Source organism: Pelophylax lessonae, assembly GCF_965119305.1.
Source record: "Pelophylax lessonae genome assembly, chromosome: 1".
In the NCBI taxonomy this organism is placed as follows: domain Eukaryota; kingdom Metazoa; phylum Chordata; class Amphibia; order Anura; family Ranidae; genus Pelophylax; species Pelophylax lessonae.
Genome location: NC_138768.1, coordinates 446,127,403 through 446,142,756, shown reverse-complemented (window position 1 = coordinate 446,142,756; position 15,354 = coordinate 446,127,403). Strand labels below are relative to the sequence as shown.

The following is a 15,354-nucleotide window of genomic DNA, read 5'->3' as shown; positions in this document are numbered from 1 at the left end:
TCAGTGTGCATTTAATAATTGTTTGCATTAAAGCCTGCAATGCACGGGCTCTTTCAATGGATTCCCACCCAGCCTTAAGCCTAGTACACACGCAACGATTTTCCGCCGACCGGTCGTCCGTCTTTTGTCCAGAGTGGTGTTTTGTTGGTTGGAATGTGCTCTAGACTGCACTGGACTTTTGTTGACCGACAAAATTCTACTTCAGATGTGATGTCATGTGTTGGTTTGCTTTCTTTGTGTTCTTTCTTCTCTGAGCATGCCCAGTCTTGCTCATAAGATTTTTCCCTGTCGAAATCTGTACTGACTGCACGAAAATCGGCCGTGTTTTGACGGAGGACAAAAATTTTATAGCCTGCACACCAGATTTTTTTCGGCCGAAAAGTCGGAGTCGGTTGTCGGAAGCATCATACTAACAAGCCAAAAATCGGCAGATCGGTCATCGGACAAAAATTCCCTGCCAAATTTCGACGCGTGTGTACGAGGCTTTAGGTCTGGAGAAAGGTCAGCCGAAGAGGTTTAACCATAACAATAGATGGGACTTGTAGGAACTCAACCCAAATCTAGATGATGAGATGTGCACGAGAAGCCACACACAAGTGCACTAAATTCAAACAATAAAAGGATGCTCCTGGAAGATGCACCCCACAGTTCAGGTAGGTGGGAGGGGGTTGCAGATGGTATATGCAACTGTTTTATGTTACCCCTAAATAAAGGTAAACCAATCATACGTACCACAGCAAAAGCTGTTAATGACAATGCTGTAAAAGCAAAACATATTTTGACAACTTCTGTAAACTTCTTTGTCCGGTCAACATAAAGGCCAAATACCAGAGCTCCAATAGCCCCTGCAAGAATGAACAGAGCCCCACACAAGCCCGCTATATACTGAAAAACAAAACAATAAAGTTAAAAAGTTCAGGATCACAAACATTGCATGTATTTTTTTTTTTATTTAGATGCTTTTTTACTAGGTTTAAAATAAACATTTACATAAAATGTGTCACCATGCAGTAAAAACCCCCTCCGCCTATCAATTTTAATAGACCCAGCACACCCTAAGGCTCGGTTTCCACTAGTGCGACTTGCGGTGCGACTTGACACATGTCAAGTCGCACAGCAAGTCAAAACCCATTGTTTTCAATGGGGCACGTTTCCACTGCCGCGGCTTCAGTTGCCGCGAGCTCAAAAGTAAATTGTGTACTACTTTTGAGCGCGACTTCCCTCTATATATGAGGGACAAGTCTAACTGAAGCCGTGGTTTACTTTTGCTACGAAGTCGTGCTAGAAGTAGCCGCACTAGTGGAAACCGAGGCTAATATGTGCTTCTCACCTACTACTCTGCCCACCTGTGTGATGACGTCAAAGAATTCACCCACTTTATGTCCTGACCTATTTCCTCAGGAGCTTCTGTGGAAGTCCATCAGGACGTGACGCACAAAGCTTTTCTATGCTTTGACATCATCACGCAGGTGGGCGGAGTTGCACACATCCCATTGGGAACCTGATACATGGGTCCAAGAGAGTGATTGCCCATTGATCAGTACCTAAAGTGTATTTCGCACATGATACATGTAAGTGGATTTTTACAATATTTAATAAAGATTAATATACAGTGAGCACTAGATGTTTCTCCTCTTGTGTTTGTGAGACCAAAAGACTTGAGTATCCTTGTGGGTGTTTCAGTAGGACTGGGATGTTCCAGACTTGGGGAATATGTTCAAAACACTGTCCATTGTGGTTTTTAACACCCCAGGCAGATACTATCCTATGCATGCAGTTTGTGACCTCCTGTAACCTAAGAGGTCAACATGTGAGGGTAAGCGTTCAACTATTATTCATCCTATGCATGCAGTTTGTGACCTCCTGTAACCTAAGAGGGTAAGGCTGGCCATACACTATACAATTTTCTTATTCAATTTCCTTTAGATTTACCTTAAACTATGTAGTGCAAGGGCCTGCCTGACTGCATACAAATTGAAAGTGTTTAGGTTTGACCCTATATTACATGGTTTTGGTAAATCTAAAGGAAAGTTGAACAAGAAAATTGTATAGTGTATGGCCAGCCTAAGCGTTCAACTTTTATCCATGAGTGAAGGGATGTTATTCTCAGAAGTGTTTTGCGGAGAAGCCAAAAGGACACATAGAATTAGATTTACTGTAATTATTTGTTTTATTGGACACTAGTTTTGTTTCACATTTATATTAACAAGAGTGTATTGAGTTGTTAGGTGATTCACTTTTTCCACATTTTTGCATGGGGATACAATTTATTTGTATATTGCTTGCAAGTTTACACATACAGATTTGTTTTCTTGTTTTTTTTTTTTTTTTTTGTTTTCACTGCATTTATTTGCATAAATATCCTGTTTCTTTGAAATCAGACATTATGTTTCTCTTACAAAATGTGGTTATGAAGTTATTTACATATGAAATATGTGTGTTTTTAAAGGTTTTGAGTATGTTTCAACTTTCTGATTGCATACAAATTGAAAGTGTTTAGGTTAGACCTCATATTATATGGTTTTGGTAAATCTAATGGAAAATTGTACAAGAGAATTGCATAATGTATGGCCAGACTTAGGCATCATATTGTGTGTCCTGACTATTAGGCTACGTTCACATGTCGGCGTAGCGATTGCGGGCAGAATCACAGCGATTCTACCCGCGATCCGAAAATCATTGCAAATCGCGGGACGCCTGTGCGTTGCCCGTGATTTGCAATAACACCCTGTGACGGTACTAACCGTCACTATGATTTTAAAAAAATCAGATACTTGGTGGTTTGGATTGCTTCAAATGGGGCCTGTATTTACAAGTGATGCTAACATGTATTGTACTGCAATGTCAGCAATGTCTTCATATAGAGATGTGAAGGTTTTAATCCTACACTGGGAGACTTAGGCTGGCCATACACTATACAATTTTCTTGTTCAACTTTCCTTTAGATTTACCAAAACCATGTAATATAGGGTCAAACCTAAACACTTTCAATTTGTATGCAGTCAGGCAGGCCCTTGCACTACATAGTTTAAGGTAAATCTAAAGGAAATTGAATAAGAAAATTGTATAGTGTATGGCCAGCCTTAGACTGTTCTAGACTGCTAATGTCATCGGCTCAGCCACTTGTCGTCCACACATTGTTAAATATGTTAATACTGTCTGTGTTTTGAGATGGAATGTGTATTGTGCTGAGTATTCCTGTTCCATTCTTACATGTTAATGACCTTGCATTGTTCTGGTCAGGTGGCTAGATAATTAGTTTAGGGTTATTTTGTGCCTGTTTACAAATCTATCTGCATATGCTAATGCAATCAGACTCACATTACCTGATAGTGTATATAATGTGTTTGTGTGGGTTTAATAAACAGTTCTTGCTTAGACTCACAACATAGGGTGTCATCTCATGTTTGTGGGAGATGGCTATACCAGCTCTATCTCCCTTCGACTTGGATTGATCGCTAAATCCCTCGCTCTGGTAAGAGCGGTTCCTGCTCTACTCTACAGCATCCCTACCACTAGGGGGAAGAGAACATCTCTGGCGGCGAAACCCCTCTTTCTATGGGGGCGGCCGCGACACACCCCAAGCGCTGTGCGATGTTGCCTCGATTTCTGCCTGCCGAATCGCGGTAACATCGCGCAAACAAAATTGCGGGACGCATGACGCCCCAAAGAAGCTCTTGTGCCTTTTTTGAGCGTCATGCATCCTGAAATCACATGCGATGTCTGTGCGATGCACTTTCAGCCATACAGATTGAATCGCACTGAACACACACAGGACCCTTTTTTTGGTCCGCAGCAGAATCGGATCGCATGGTGGTTCACACCAGTGTGATCCGATTCATGTGCGAACTGTCAGTTTGCACTGCGATATGCGAGCTGATCTGGGGGTGTCGTTAACTCTGTATTGACATCCTCAGCGATTCGCATATGCCATGCAAGTTCAATGCTATGCGGGAACCCTGCGGGATTCGCAGGGTTCCCGCATTGCAGAGGTGTTAACCGGCACTGAAATCACGGAACAGCTTGCATGTGTAAGTAACTAGAAGAAATACAAAGAAGATCCATCTGCTTACATTTGGATATCCTCTGAAGCATAGTATTTGTTCCAAGAAGGAATTAAAGGCTGTGAAGATACCCAGGCCCGCTCCAAAGCAAATCATTAGGATAATGTAGGCTTTATTTTTCAGGAGCTACAAAACACAATATATATTGTAAATGACAAAATGTTATAGCACAAATAAATAACCTTAGTATGCACCAGTTCTATCAATTAGCCCTCCTTAGCATGTAGCTCTCATGTGACCATCTATACAAAAACTGAGCAATCTAACCAAATTTATTCTTAACACTACAGTATCTGTATTTAGTAGTGTTTAAAGGAAAACCTTGCATAAAAAAATATGAAGGCTGCCACTATTTACCTCTCCTTCAAAAAGTACTAAGACCCTTGCTCTTATTCTGACCCAGTGGCTCCACTACTTTATAAGGCTCCTTTCACATGGTCCGCTGTCTGGTGCGGACCGTTTTCTGCTCAGCGGGGATCGATCCGCCGATCCCCGCTGAGCAGGTGGATGACAGCTCCATCTCCGCTCTATGTGCAGAGACGGAGGTGTCAGAGCCCCGCTGCTCTCTATGGGGGAATCGGATGAGAGCGGACCGCCTGTCCGCTCTCATTTGATCCCATCCGATCCCCAGGAGGGATGGAAAATAGGGTTTCCATCCGTCCGGATTTCACGGACAGGATCGGATGCGGATAGCAGCGGGTGTCAATGGACATGTCTCCGCTGACATCCGCTGCCCCATAGAGATGCATGGAGGATCCAATCAGATCCGCCTAAAAAACTGACAGGCGGATCTGATCGGATCGTTAGTGTGAAAGTAGCCTTAAGGCCCGTACACACGATAAGAAAATCTGTAGGGAAAATTCGTCCGACGACCGATCTGCCGATTTTCGTATTGTTAGTATGGTGCTTTTGACAGCCAACTCCGACTTTTCGGCTGACAAAATCCTGATGTGCAGGCTATAAAAATTTTGTTGTCCATAATACAATGTCCGATTTTCGTCTCATTAGTACAGATTTCGACGGAAAAAATCTACTAGACTAGAGTTGCTCAGAGACGGAAGAACATATACAAAACAATCCAACACATGACATCACTTCTGAAGTAGAATTCTGTCGTACGGGAAAATTCGTATGGAAAAACCTCTTAACTTTCCACATCAGACTAGCATGCCACAAAAAACGGACAACAGATCGTTCGATAATCTGATCGTGTGTACGGGGCATTAGACACTGACTAGAAACCCCAGGGTTAATCAGCTTCCAGTTTTTTTGTCAAAGCTTAATTGAACAAGCTGAAGTTAGAAGGTAATTGGCTACCATGCACAGCTGCACCGGATTTGCACTCTCCAGTTTTAGTAAATCAACCCTACTGTTCCTATTTCATTTGCTGCATGCTTTTTCTTATGCCCCGTACACACGTGCAGATTATCTGAAGACTTTTGTCTTCAGATTTACCTTTTCTATGTAGTGCAAGGGCCTGCCGGATTGCATACAAATTGAAAGTGTTTAGGTTTGACCTCATATTATATGGTTTTGGTAAGTCTGCAGACAAAAGTCTTCAGATAATCTGCACGTGTGTATGGGGCATTAGTCAGTGATTCTATTGAGACTAGAGTTTGCAAATCCTATTTTTTTTCTTAGGGCAATCAGCAATGGTAATATCTATATTTTTCTTTTACAGTGGACTTCCTTTAAAGGAAGTTTGTCTGGTCAACAGGGGTCCCTTAGAACACTGATAAAACAACTTGGTGATAAATATACTTTGAAGCGTGTGTAAACTTCAAAACATAAATGCAATGATTTTCAGCTTACTAGTCTTTTGTGTTGACTGCATTTGTGTTTTTTTTTTCCAGGCTTTCTTCCCTATATTCTAACCTAGTAATCCTGTGAATAACACATTTCCTGTCCCTAGGTGGCTACGTTCATCTCCCCACTGTATCTGTAAAGGGAGCCATTGGTGCCCCCCAGGCTGGACTTTAAACATGTCTGGCTTTGTTCTCCATTACATGAAAGGTAATGAGATTAGTTTACACATGCAAAATGAGTAGCTTACATAACCATGTGGGTTTAACAAAAGAAATAACTAACCCCCCCCCCCCCCCCCATTCATTCTGAACAGCATAGATGGATGAATCTGCAGTTCTTGCAAGTGTATTCTGACAGTTAGTACCAGCAGCTGGCAGAACACTCAAAATATGCTTGCATCTAATTACATGCAGACACTGTTCATCTAAAACGTTTCTGCCCTTCTCCATCTACAAAAGTTGATTAAAAAATTGACTTTTGTTGAACTGAGCGGTGCCAAAAGGGTTCCTCATGAAATTAATTTGGGTCCCTGGCCTGCAGCAGGAATCTGACAAAATGTGATCTGTGTAAGGCCAACTTTAAAGCAGAATACATTTACAGCAGAAGATTACTAACTGGCCATTTAACTGTTTCCCTGCTGGGCATAATGTTTCCTATTCCAAACAACATACCACTTTGGTACAAGATAACTTGCTTTAGTGCAGGCTAAAAAAAATAAACTGCATCTTTTTGCATTCACTAAACACTATTTTCAAAATTTTTTATTACATTTTAAAAGTTGTAATTAAGCACATTTTAACCGATCAACCACATATTTCTAATGCTAAGAAATACTCTGAACACGTAATATGAAAAAGTTGTGCAGAAGCATTACATGAAGATCCCATAATAGGATTTTTCTATGTACACAGTAATGTGTTACCCATAGATAGCCAGGCACATCACTTTCAGGTCGGGGTATAATTAACTGTATTCTAGTGATTTTGATCCATCCCTTTACCCCATAATAAAGAATATGGCAGCACTGTGGTTTAGTGGTTAGCACTCCTGCTTTGCAATAGGATCCTTGGTTTAGGTGTCCAACCATGACACTACCTGCATGGAGTTCTCATTGTTCTCCCTGAGCTTGCGTGGAATTCAGGTGTCTATTGTTTGAAAAAGTATGGGAATTTCCTTTCAGGCAAATGTGGGTATTTTGACCTATAGACTTCAATAGGAGAGCCTAATAAAAGGTGACAAACTAAAGCCTCGTACACACGATCAGATTATCGGACAATCTTTCGTCCGTTTTTTGTTGTATGCTAGTCTCATGTGGTGAAGAGGTTACTTTCATATGAAAATTCCCGTACGACAGAATTCAACTTCAGAAGTGAGGTCATGTGTTGGATTGTTTTGTATGTGTTCTTCCGTCTCTGAGCATGCCTAGTCTTGATCTTACGTTTTTTTTTGGACGAAAACTGTACTAATTAAACGAAAATTGGACATTGTGTTGACGTACCATAAGAATTTTATAGCCTGCACATCCAGATTGATTTTGTTATCCGAAAATTCGTAATCGGCTGTCGAAAGCACCATACTAACAATCCGAAAATCGGCAGATCGTTCGTCGGATGAAATTTTCCTTACGATTTTCGTATTGTGTGTACGGGGCTTAAGTTATGTGCAATTTTAAGCCACTTGCATATTAAAGCTTTATAGGGGATATGTACAATCCTGACCCAAAGAAGCTCCAGTATGATACATCGCTTCTAAAACATGAAAAAAAAAAATATTAAGATCTCCTGAATACGCTACGCTCATGAGTGAATGGAGCCTTAAGCCTCGTACACACGCAACGATAGTTGGCTGTGAATTTTCGGCCAACGTCCGATCGGCCGATTTTCGGCTTGTTAGTATGATGCTTTCGACAACCGACTGCGACTTTTCGGTCGAACAAAATCTGGTGTGCATGCTATAAAATTTTTGTTGGCCATCAACAGAACGGCCAATTTTCCGTCAGTCAGTACAGATTTCGTCAAAAAATCAGATGAGCAAGACTGGGCATGCTCAGAGAAGAAAAAACACACAGAAAGTAAACCAGCACATGACATCACTTCTGAAGTTGGTTGTTGTTGGCCGAGAAAATTCGTGTGCAGTCTAGGCACATTCCAACCAACACAACAACACTGGACAAAAGACGGCCGATCGGTCGGCCGATAATCGTTGTGTGTGTACGAGGCTTTAGCTGTAGGTTTTTGGTGCTATAAAGGGAAAGAATGTATCTGGTTGCTATCTTGCACTTGCTCTAGTTTTCATAAATGAACCCATGGCTGTGGTCTTGTCTCCACTACATACCTGTTTCAAACCAGCAAAGAATGGCTCGGAGTTGGAATGAATTGCACTGGCTGATGGTGGTGTTGGAGGAGCTCTATCACAAATTCCCGCTGTTGCCAACATGCAAGCAAATACAGCGGGTATGCCATAGACTCCAATCTTAAAAAAACAAATAAAAGAAGTTATAAAAGAAATAAAATGTATCTAGTACAGAACTGCTGAGAATGAAAAAAAAATGAGTTTCACTTACTACTATAGGAATGTACTGAACTTCAGAAGCAATTACGGGTGACAGTATGTTTGCTAAAAATATACCAAATGGATTTGCTATGTAAAATAGAAGAAAAAAAAAGGTTACTCTGTAAATAGTCTGAGTTCATGTGTTTGAGTAATCATTCATGGTTTGGGCTTCAATTTGGACTTTGTGAATAGCAACATAGGAAGAAAGTACAAATTTCAGTATGTTAGTAGGGCAACTGAATTGATTTAGAAATAGTTGGGTTAAGTATGTATAGTACATATGAGAAAAGAATATAAGCTCTTATTTGTACTTACACATGGAAGCAATCATATTTGCTGTAGCTCTCTGGTGCTCTGGGAACCACACAGCAGCAAGTTTGGCAGGCACAAACAGGACAAGTGGCTGTGCCACTGCACAAAGACTCTGACCCAAAAATAAAAAAATCAAAGAACTCTGCCTGTGATTCATGAATGATGCTATACTGAGACAGCGTATTATACTACCCAACATGTTCAGCCAAGAACTGAGAATCACCTGCAAGACAAGGGATTTTACAATGCGTGATTAATACAGTATATACAAGCAGTAACATACTAAAACATTCTAAATAAAAAAAGTTTTACAGAACTGATAGTACAAAGAAACTCCTGCAAGGATGCCAAGGTTGTCACCAGGAATAACAGCAGATAAATACTTTGTATATACATTCACTGGCCACTTTTTTAGGTACATCTGTTCAATTGCTTGGTAACACAAATTGCTATTTAGCTAATCACATGGCAACAACTCAATGCATTTAGACATCTAGAAGTGGTGAAGATGACTTTCTAAAGTTCAAACCAAGCATCAGAAAGGGGATTTAGAGTCGGTTCACACTATTACGACTTGCCAGGCGACTTGGTCAGCCTGGCAAGTCGCGCACCGTCGGGTCCATTGAGTAGTACAGGACCGGTTCTAATAGGAGCGACACAAGTCGCTCCGACTTAGAAAAAGGGTCCTGTACTACTTCGGGGCGACCTGGAGGCGACTTGCATAGACATTCATTAGATGAAGTCCGTGCAAGTCAAGCCGAAGTCGCCGAAGGAGCGACCTAATGTGAACGGGGACTTCAAGTGACTTTGAACATAGCATGGTTGTTGGTGCCAGACAGTTTGGGTATTTCAAAAACTGCTGATCTACTGGAATTTTCACACACAACTATCTCTCGGGTTTACAGAGAATGGTCCAAAAAAGAGAAAATATCCAGTGAGCGGCAGTTGTGTGGACGAAAATGCCTTGTTGATGTCAGAGGTCAGAGGAGAATGGGCAGACTGGTTTGAGATGATAGAAAGGCAACAGTACCTCGTACAACCAAGGTATGCAGAATACCATCTCTGAATGCACAACACATGGAACCTTCAAGCAGATGGGCTATAGCAGCAGAAATGTCTTGTGTGAATAATAGGTGCGCTAAACAATAAGATGTCAACAATGTGATATATGAATAATGACAAAATACACAATGTAACATAAAAGTGATAAGGTGAAATCAAAGTGACAATATTGAAAGTCCACAACTCGACCAAGTGTCATGAATAAACTCGTGACCTTGGAAATTATGGGTGCAATAACTCATCAATGCCGTGTATTCAAAAAAAGTCCATAAAGTTCCACCAAATGATAAAACTATTGAAAAGTGCACTATATATTCCGGTGCTCAAATGTGATGAAAGGTCCCACCACCAACACAATATCCTCCTTACCAGATATAAAAATTGGAAGGCAAAACTCTATAAATGTTGTTGGGAAGGAGGAATCAAATAACCACCCTGTGATAACTGTAGGAATGGCCTCTTACCAGATAACCGGTAAATTGGAACGTTAGGAATATGGACGATGCCTTTTCAGTATGTCTGCAGTCGGTACTGTTTCACTCTCACTAAAGGTCCTTCCTGCTACTGGCTCTCCAGAGTGGACATGGATGTGATAAAAAACATGTAGACCATAGTGTAATATCCCCGAGATGATTTAATGAACAAAAAGTATTGCACTTACATTCGGGTAAGGAAAAACAGTGGCGACAGTACAGACAATTGCCTGACTCGGCTGCAGACCGAGCAGTGCTGGACGTCTGTGGCGGCGCGACACGCCTCCTCTCTGACGACGTTTCCTCTCAAACGGGCTTCTGCTGAGATAGGAGCCCTTCCTACAGTTATCACAGGGTGGTTATTTGATTCCTCCTTCCCAACAACATTTATAGAGTTTTGCCTTCCAATTTTTATATCTGGTAAGGAGGATATTGTGTTGGTGGTGGGACCTTTCATCACATTTGAGCACCGGAATATATAGTGCACTTTTCAATAGTTTTATCATTTGGTGGAACTTTATGGACTTTTTTTGAATACACGGCATTGATGAGTTATTGCACCCATAATTTCCAAGGTCACGAGTTTATTCATGACACTTGGTCGAGTTGTGGACTTTCAATATTGTCACTTTGATTTCACCTTATCACTTTTATGTTACATTGTGTATTTTGTCATTATTCATATATCACATTGTTGACATCTTATTGTTTAGCGCACCTATTATTCACACAAGACATTTCACTGAAACACAGTTCAGGTAGCAGCGTTCATTTATTTACCAGCGCACCCCCATTCACACTCATTATAGCAGCAGAAGACCACACCAGGTGTCACTCCTGTCAGCTAAGAACTAATGCCTCGTACACACGCAACGATTATCGGCCGACCGATCGTCCGACTTTTGTCCAGAGTTGTGTTATGTTGGTTGGAATGTGCCTAGACTGCGCACAAATTTTCTCGGCCAACAAAAATCAACTTCAGAAGTGATGTCATGTGCTGGTTTACTTTCCGTGTGTTTTTTCTTCTCTGAGCATGCCCAGTCTTGCTCATCAGATTTTTGTCTGCCGAAATCTGTACTGACTGACGGAAAATTGGCCGTTGTGTTGACGGCCAACAAAAATTTTATAGCCTGCACACCAGATTTTGTTCGGCCGAAAAGTCGGAGTCGGTTGTCGGAAGCATCATACTAACAAGCCGAAAATCGGCCGATCGGACGTTGGCCGAAAATTCACGGCCAACAATTGTTGCGTGTGTACGAGACTTTAGGCTAAAATTTGCACAGGCTAACCAAAATTAGTCAATAGAAGACTGGTAAAACGTTTCCTGGTCTGATGAGTCCCAATTTCTTTTTTATCTCAAACAAAATTTTATTGAATGAACAATTAAAAAATTGTGCCAGCAGTACAGTCTCCAGCTTAGTCAAAATACAATACAACATACGGATTTAAAAGCATAAAAGCATTACATCCATAGAAACATAGTAAATCATAACCATTAAAATGAGTCTCAATTTCAGCTGAGACATTCAGATGGTGGGGGTCAGAATTTGGCGCAAACATGAAAGTATGGATTCATCCTGCCTTGTATCAACGTTCCAGGCAACTGGTGGTAGTATAATAGTGTGGGGGATATTCTTTCTTGGCAGACTTTGGGCCCCTTAGTACCAACTGAGCATCGTCTAAATGCCACGGCCTACCTGAGTATTATTGCTGACCATGTCCATCCCTTTATGACCACAGTGTACCCATCTTCTGATGGCTACTTCCAGTAGGATAATGCACCATGTCACAAAGCTCAAACCATCTCACCACTGGTTTCTTGAACATGACAATGAGTTCACTGTACTCCAATGGCCTCCACAGTCACCAGATCTCAACCCAATAGAGAACCTTTGGGATGTGGTGGAACAGGAGTTTCGAATCATGGATGTGCAGCCGACAAATCTGCAGCAACTGGGTGATGTTATCATGTCAATATGGAGCAAAACTGATGAGGAATGTTTCCAACATCTTGTTAAATCTATGCCATGAAGAATTAAGGCAGTTCTGAAGGCAAAAAGGGGTCCAATACGGTACTAGCAAGGCGTACCTAATAAAGTGGCCGGTGAGTGTAGTTGATTCGTTTAAAGCTGAAATTCAAATAGCTAAATACAAACACATTTTTGAATCACTTTTTATTGACCAGTCTTATCTGTCAAAAGATTACAAATTCTGCTTTTAAACCAAAACTACCAACATGGATTGCACCAGTGCCACTATAACCAGGTAAGTATAACGCTGGCTATGCACACATAGACTTTTTCCTTCAGCCTGGAAGCTGAACGAAAAAAATTTGAACAGATTTCTCCATTTATTCCTCCATCCAGTGCAGATGGATGAATCTTCTGCTGCAACTATTGTGCTTCTGGATGACAAGATATCTGAACAGTATCACATTTGATTGGATGCATGCACTGTTCAGCCAACAATTTCCTGCTCGGGTCCATCGATTTTTACCGTGGAAGGATGTCAGGTAGGAAGGTGCCGAAAGGGTCACCCATGGAGCGAATTTCAACTGGTTTATCAGGAATCTGACAAGATTAGCTTCCCGTATGTCCAGCTTAAGAGTCAATAGTGGCTTTAGCATATTAACCACTTGCCGACCGCTTACTATATATACGGCGGCAGGGTGGCTCGTACAGGCAAAAAAAAATATGGATACGTTGCTCGCTTGGTGGCAGCTAGGGGGCGAGCATGCTCCCGCCGGCGGCACGCTCCCGCCCCCGATCGTGTGTCAGGCGGCTTCGATTGTCGCCTGAAACCCGCGATCGCTCCCCGTTAAGAGAGAAGGACAGTCGGCTGTTGTAAACGTAGCTGACCGTTCTTCTCCCTGGAATGGTCAGAGAGACCCTGTGATCCTTCTATATAGGATCACATGTCTCTATGGTCATTTCAGAAGCCATGCCCCCCCCCCCCACCCCACAGTTAGAACCACTTCCCTAGGCTCACATTTAACCCCTTGATCACCAATAAAGTTAACCCCTTCCCTGCCAGTGTCATTATTACAGTAACAGTGCATATTTATAGCACTGATTACTGTAGTAATGTCACTGGTATCCCCCAAAAGTGTCAAAAATGTCAGTTAGGGGTCTGATCTGTCGCAGTCCCGATAAAAATCGTTGATCCCCACCATTACTATTAAAAAAATAAATCAAAATTCCATAAATCCATTAAAATTACATAAATCTTTCCCGTAGTTAGTAGACGCGATAACTTTTGCGCAAACCAATCAAAATACACTTGACATTTTTTTTTTCTTCACCAAAAATATATAGCAGAAAACAAATTGGCCTAAAATGCTAAAAAAAATTTGATTTTTACATTTTTTTTTTTTTTTTTTGAGAATGTCATATAGCAGAATGTGAAAAATATATATTTTTTTTTTCAAAATTGTCGCTCTTTTTTTATTTAAAGTGCAAAAAATAAAAATTGCACAGGTGATCAAATGCCACCAAAAGAAAGCTCTATTTGTGGGAAAAAAAGGACATCAATTTTATTTGGGTACAGCGTTGCAATTGCCTGTAAAAGTAACGCAGTGCCCAATCGCAAAATAGGGCCTGGTTCTTAAGGGGGAAAATCCTTCCGGACTTAAAGTGGTTAACCACTTTAGCACTGCTCACTGTGCTGCTAATGCGGCACAGTGGTTCGTTATCGTCTGGCGACGTAGACCTAGACCAGACATTCCCCCCTCTCGGCGGCGCGCGCGCGGCTTCGGGGGCTCAGCGGGAGTCACAGCGGGAGTCGGGCCAGGGGAGGAGCGGCGGTGATCACCGCTGCTCTTCCCCGATCGTCGGGGATCGAGTGTGGAGATCCGCCTGCTTGTGTAAACAAAGCGGGTGGATCTCCTAAGTGACAGGCAGGGACAGATTGCAGGATTCAGCATAGCTGAACCTGCGATCTGTCCCTGTGTCACTCAGTCCCCTCCCCCCACACACGTCAGTAAGCACCAGGCATACATTAACCCCTTGATCACCAATAAAAGTTAACCCCTTCCCTGCCAGTGTCATTTTTACCGTAACAGTGCATATTTATATCACTGATTACTGTAGTAATGTCACTGGTACCCCCAAAAGTGTCAAAAATGTCAGTCAAGGGTCCGATCTGTCCGCCGCAATGTCGCAGTCCCGCAAAAAAAAAAATCGCAGATCGCCGCCATTACTCGTTAAAAAAAAAAAACAACAAAAATGACAAAAATCTTTCTCGTAGTTAGTAAACGCAAAAACTTTTGCGCAAACCAATCTAAATACGCTTTTTGCGATTTTATTTTTACCAAACATATGTAGCATAAAACAAATTGGCCTAAAATGTTAAAAAATGTTAATTTTTACATTTTTTTGGGGGGGAATTTCATATAAAAAAATGTGAAAAATATTGTTATTTTTGCAAAATTGACGCTCTTTTTTTGTTTATAGCGTATGGTCAAAAAAATCGCACAGGTGATCAAATACCACCAAAAGAAAGCTCTGTTTGTGGGAAAAAAAGGGTGTCAAATTCATTTGGGTACAGCGTCATACGACCGCGCAATTGTCGGTTAAAATCACGCAGTGCCGAATCGCAAAATAGGCCCTGGTCAGGAAGGGGGTAAAATCTTCCAGGGCTTAAGTGGTTAAATGAGATAGCTCAAACCTAATCAAAAAGTAGACCACTGCTTTAAAAAAAAAAAGTAATTGTCCAAGAAAAGGCTAATAATTGCTGTCTTTAAAGCACCAGGAACCAGCTGTAAGCTCCAATACCCCCCCAATCATGAGGTAAATGTGTGTTGGAGCCATTAGAGAGGCATTAAAATTAGCAGTTAGGAAAAAACAGGTGAGGAAAATAGCTATGTCCAGGTAGAAAACGATGAAATATTGCTACTCTGATACAGGACTAGAGGATGGTTTTGCCACAGACATGGCAATTTAAGATTAGCTCTAAAACAAGCTATGTTATTTTCATCATTTTTATATCCATTAAACATCAAGGATTCACAAATAAATGACTTTACTTATGGATAACATTCTGTATGCGAATGTACAGTAGAACATTTGTAAAAAATGTTTCCTTTC

At 41.3% G+C, this 15,354-nt stretch overlaps 1 protein-coding gene across 1 annotated transcript in view; it reads right to left on the bottom strand.

Annotated features, from left to right (window-relative positions):
- The window catches only part of SLC49A3 (solute carrier family 49 member 3), a 60,980-nt gene that overhangs the window by 14,930 nt on the left and 30,696 nt on the right, over positions 1–15,354 (bottom strand). The window contains exons 3-7 of the mRNA XM_082243123.1: positions 8,739–8,958; positions 8,434–8,510; positions 8,205–8,342; positions 4,074–4,190; positions 733–885 (exon numbers count right to left, since the gene is read on the bottom strand). Of these exons, the coding sequence (XP_082099249.1) occupies positions 733–885; positions 4,074–4,190; positions 8,205–8,342; positions 8,434–8,510; positions 8,739–8,958 (705 nt within the window). The remainder of the gene's footprint in view (positions 1–732; positions 886–4,073; positions 4,191–8,204; positions 8,343–8,433; positions 8,511–8,738; positions 8,959–15,354) is intronic.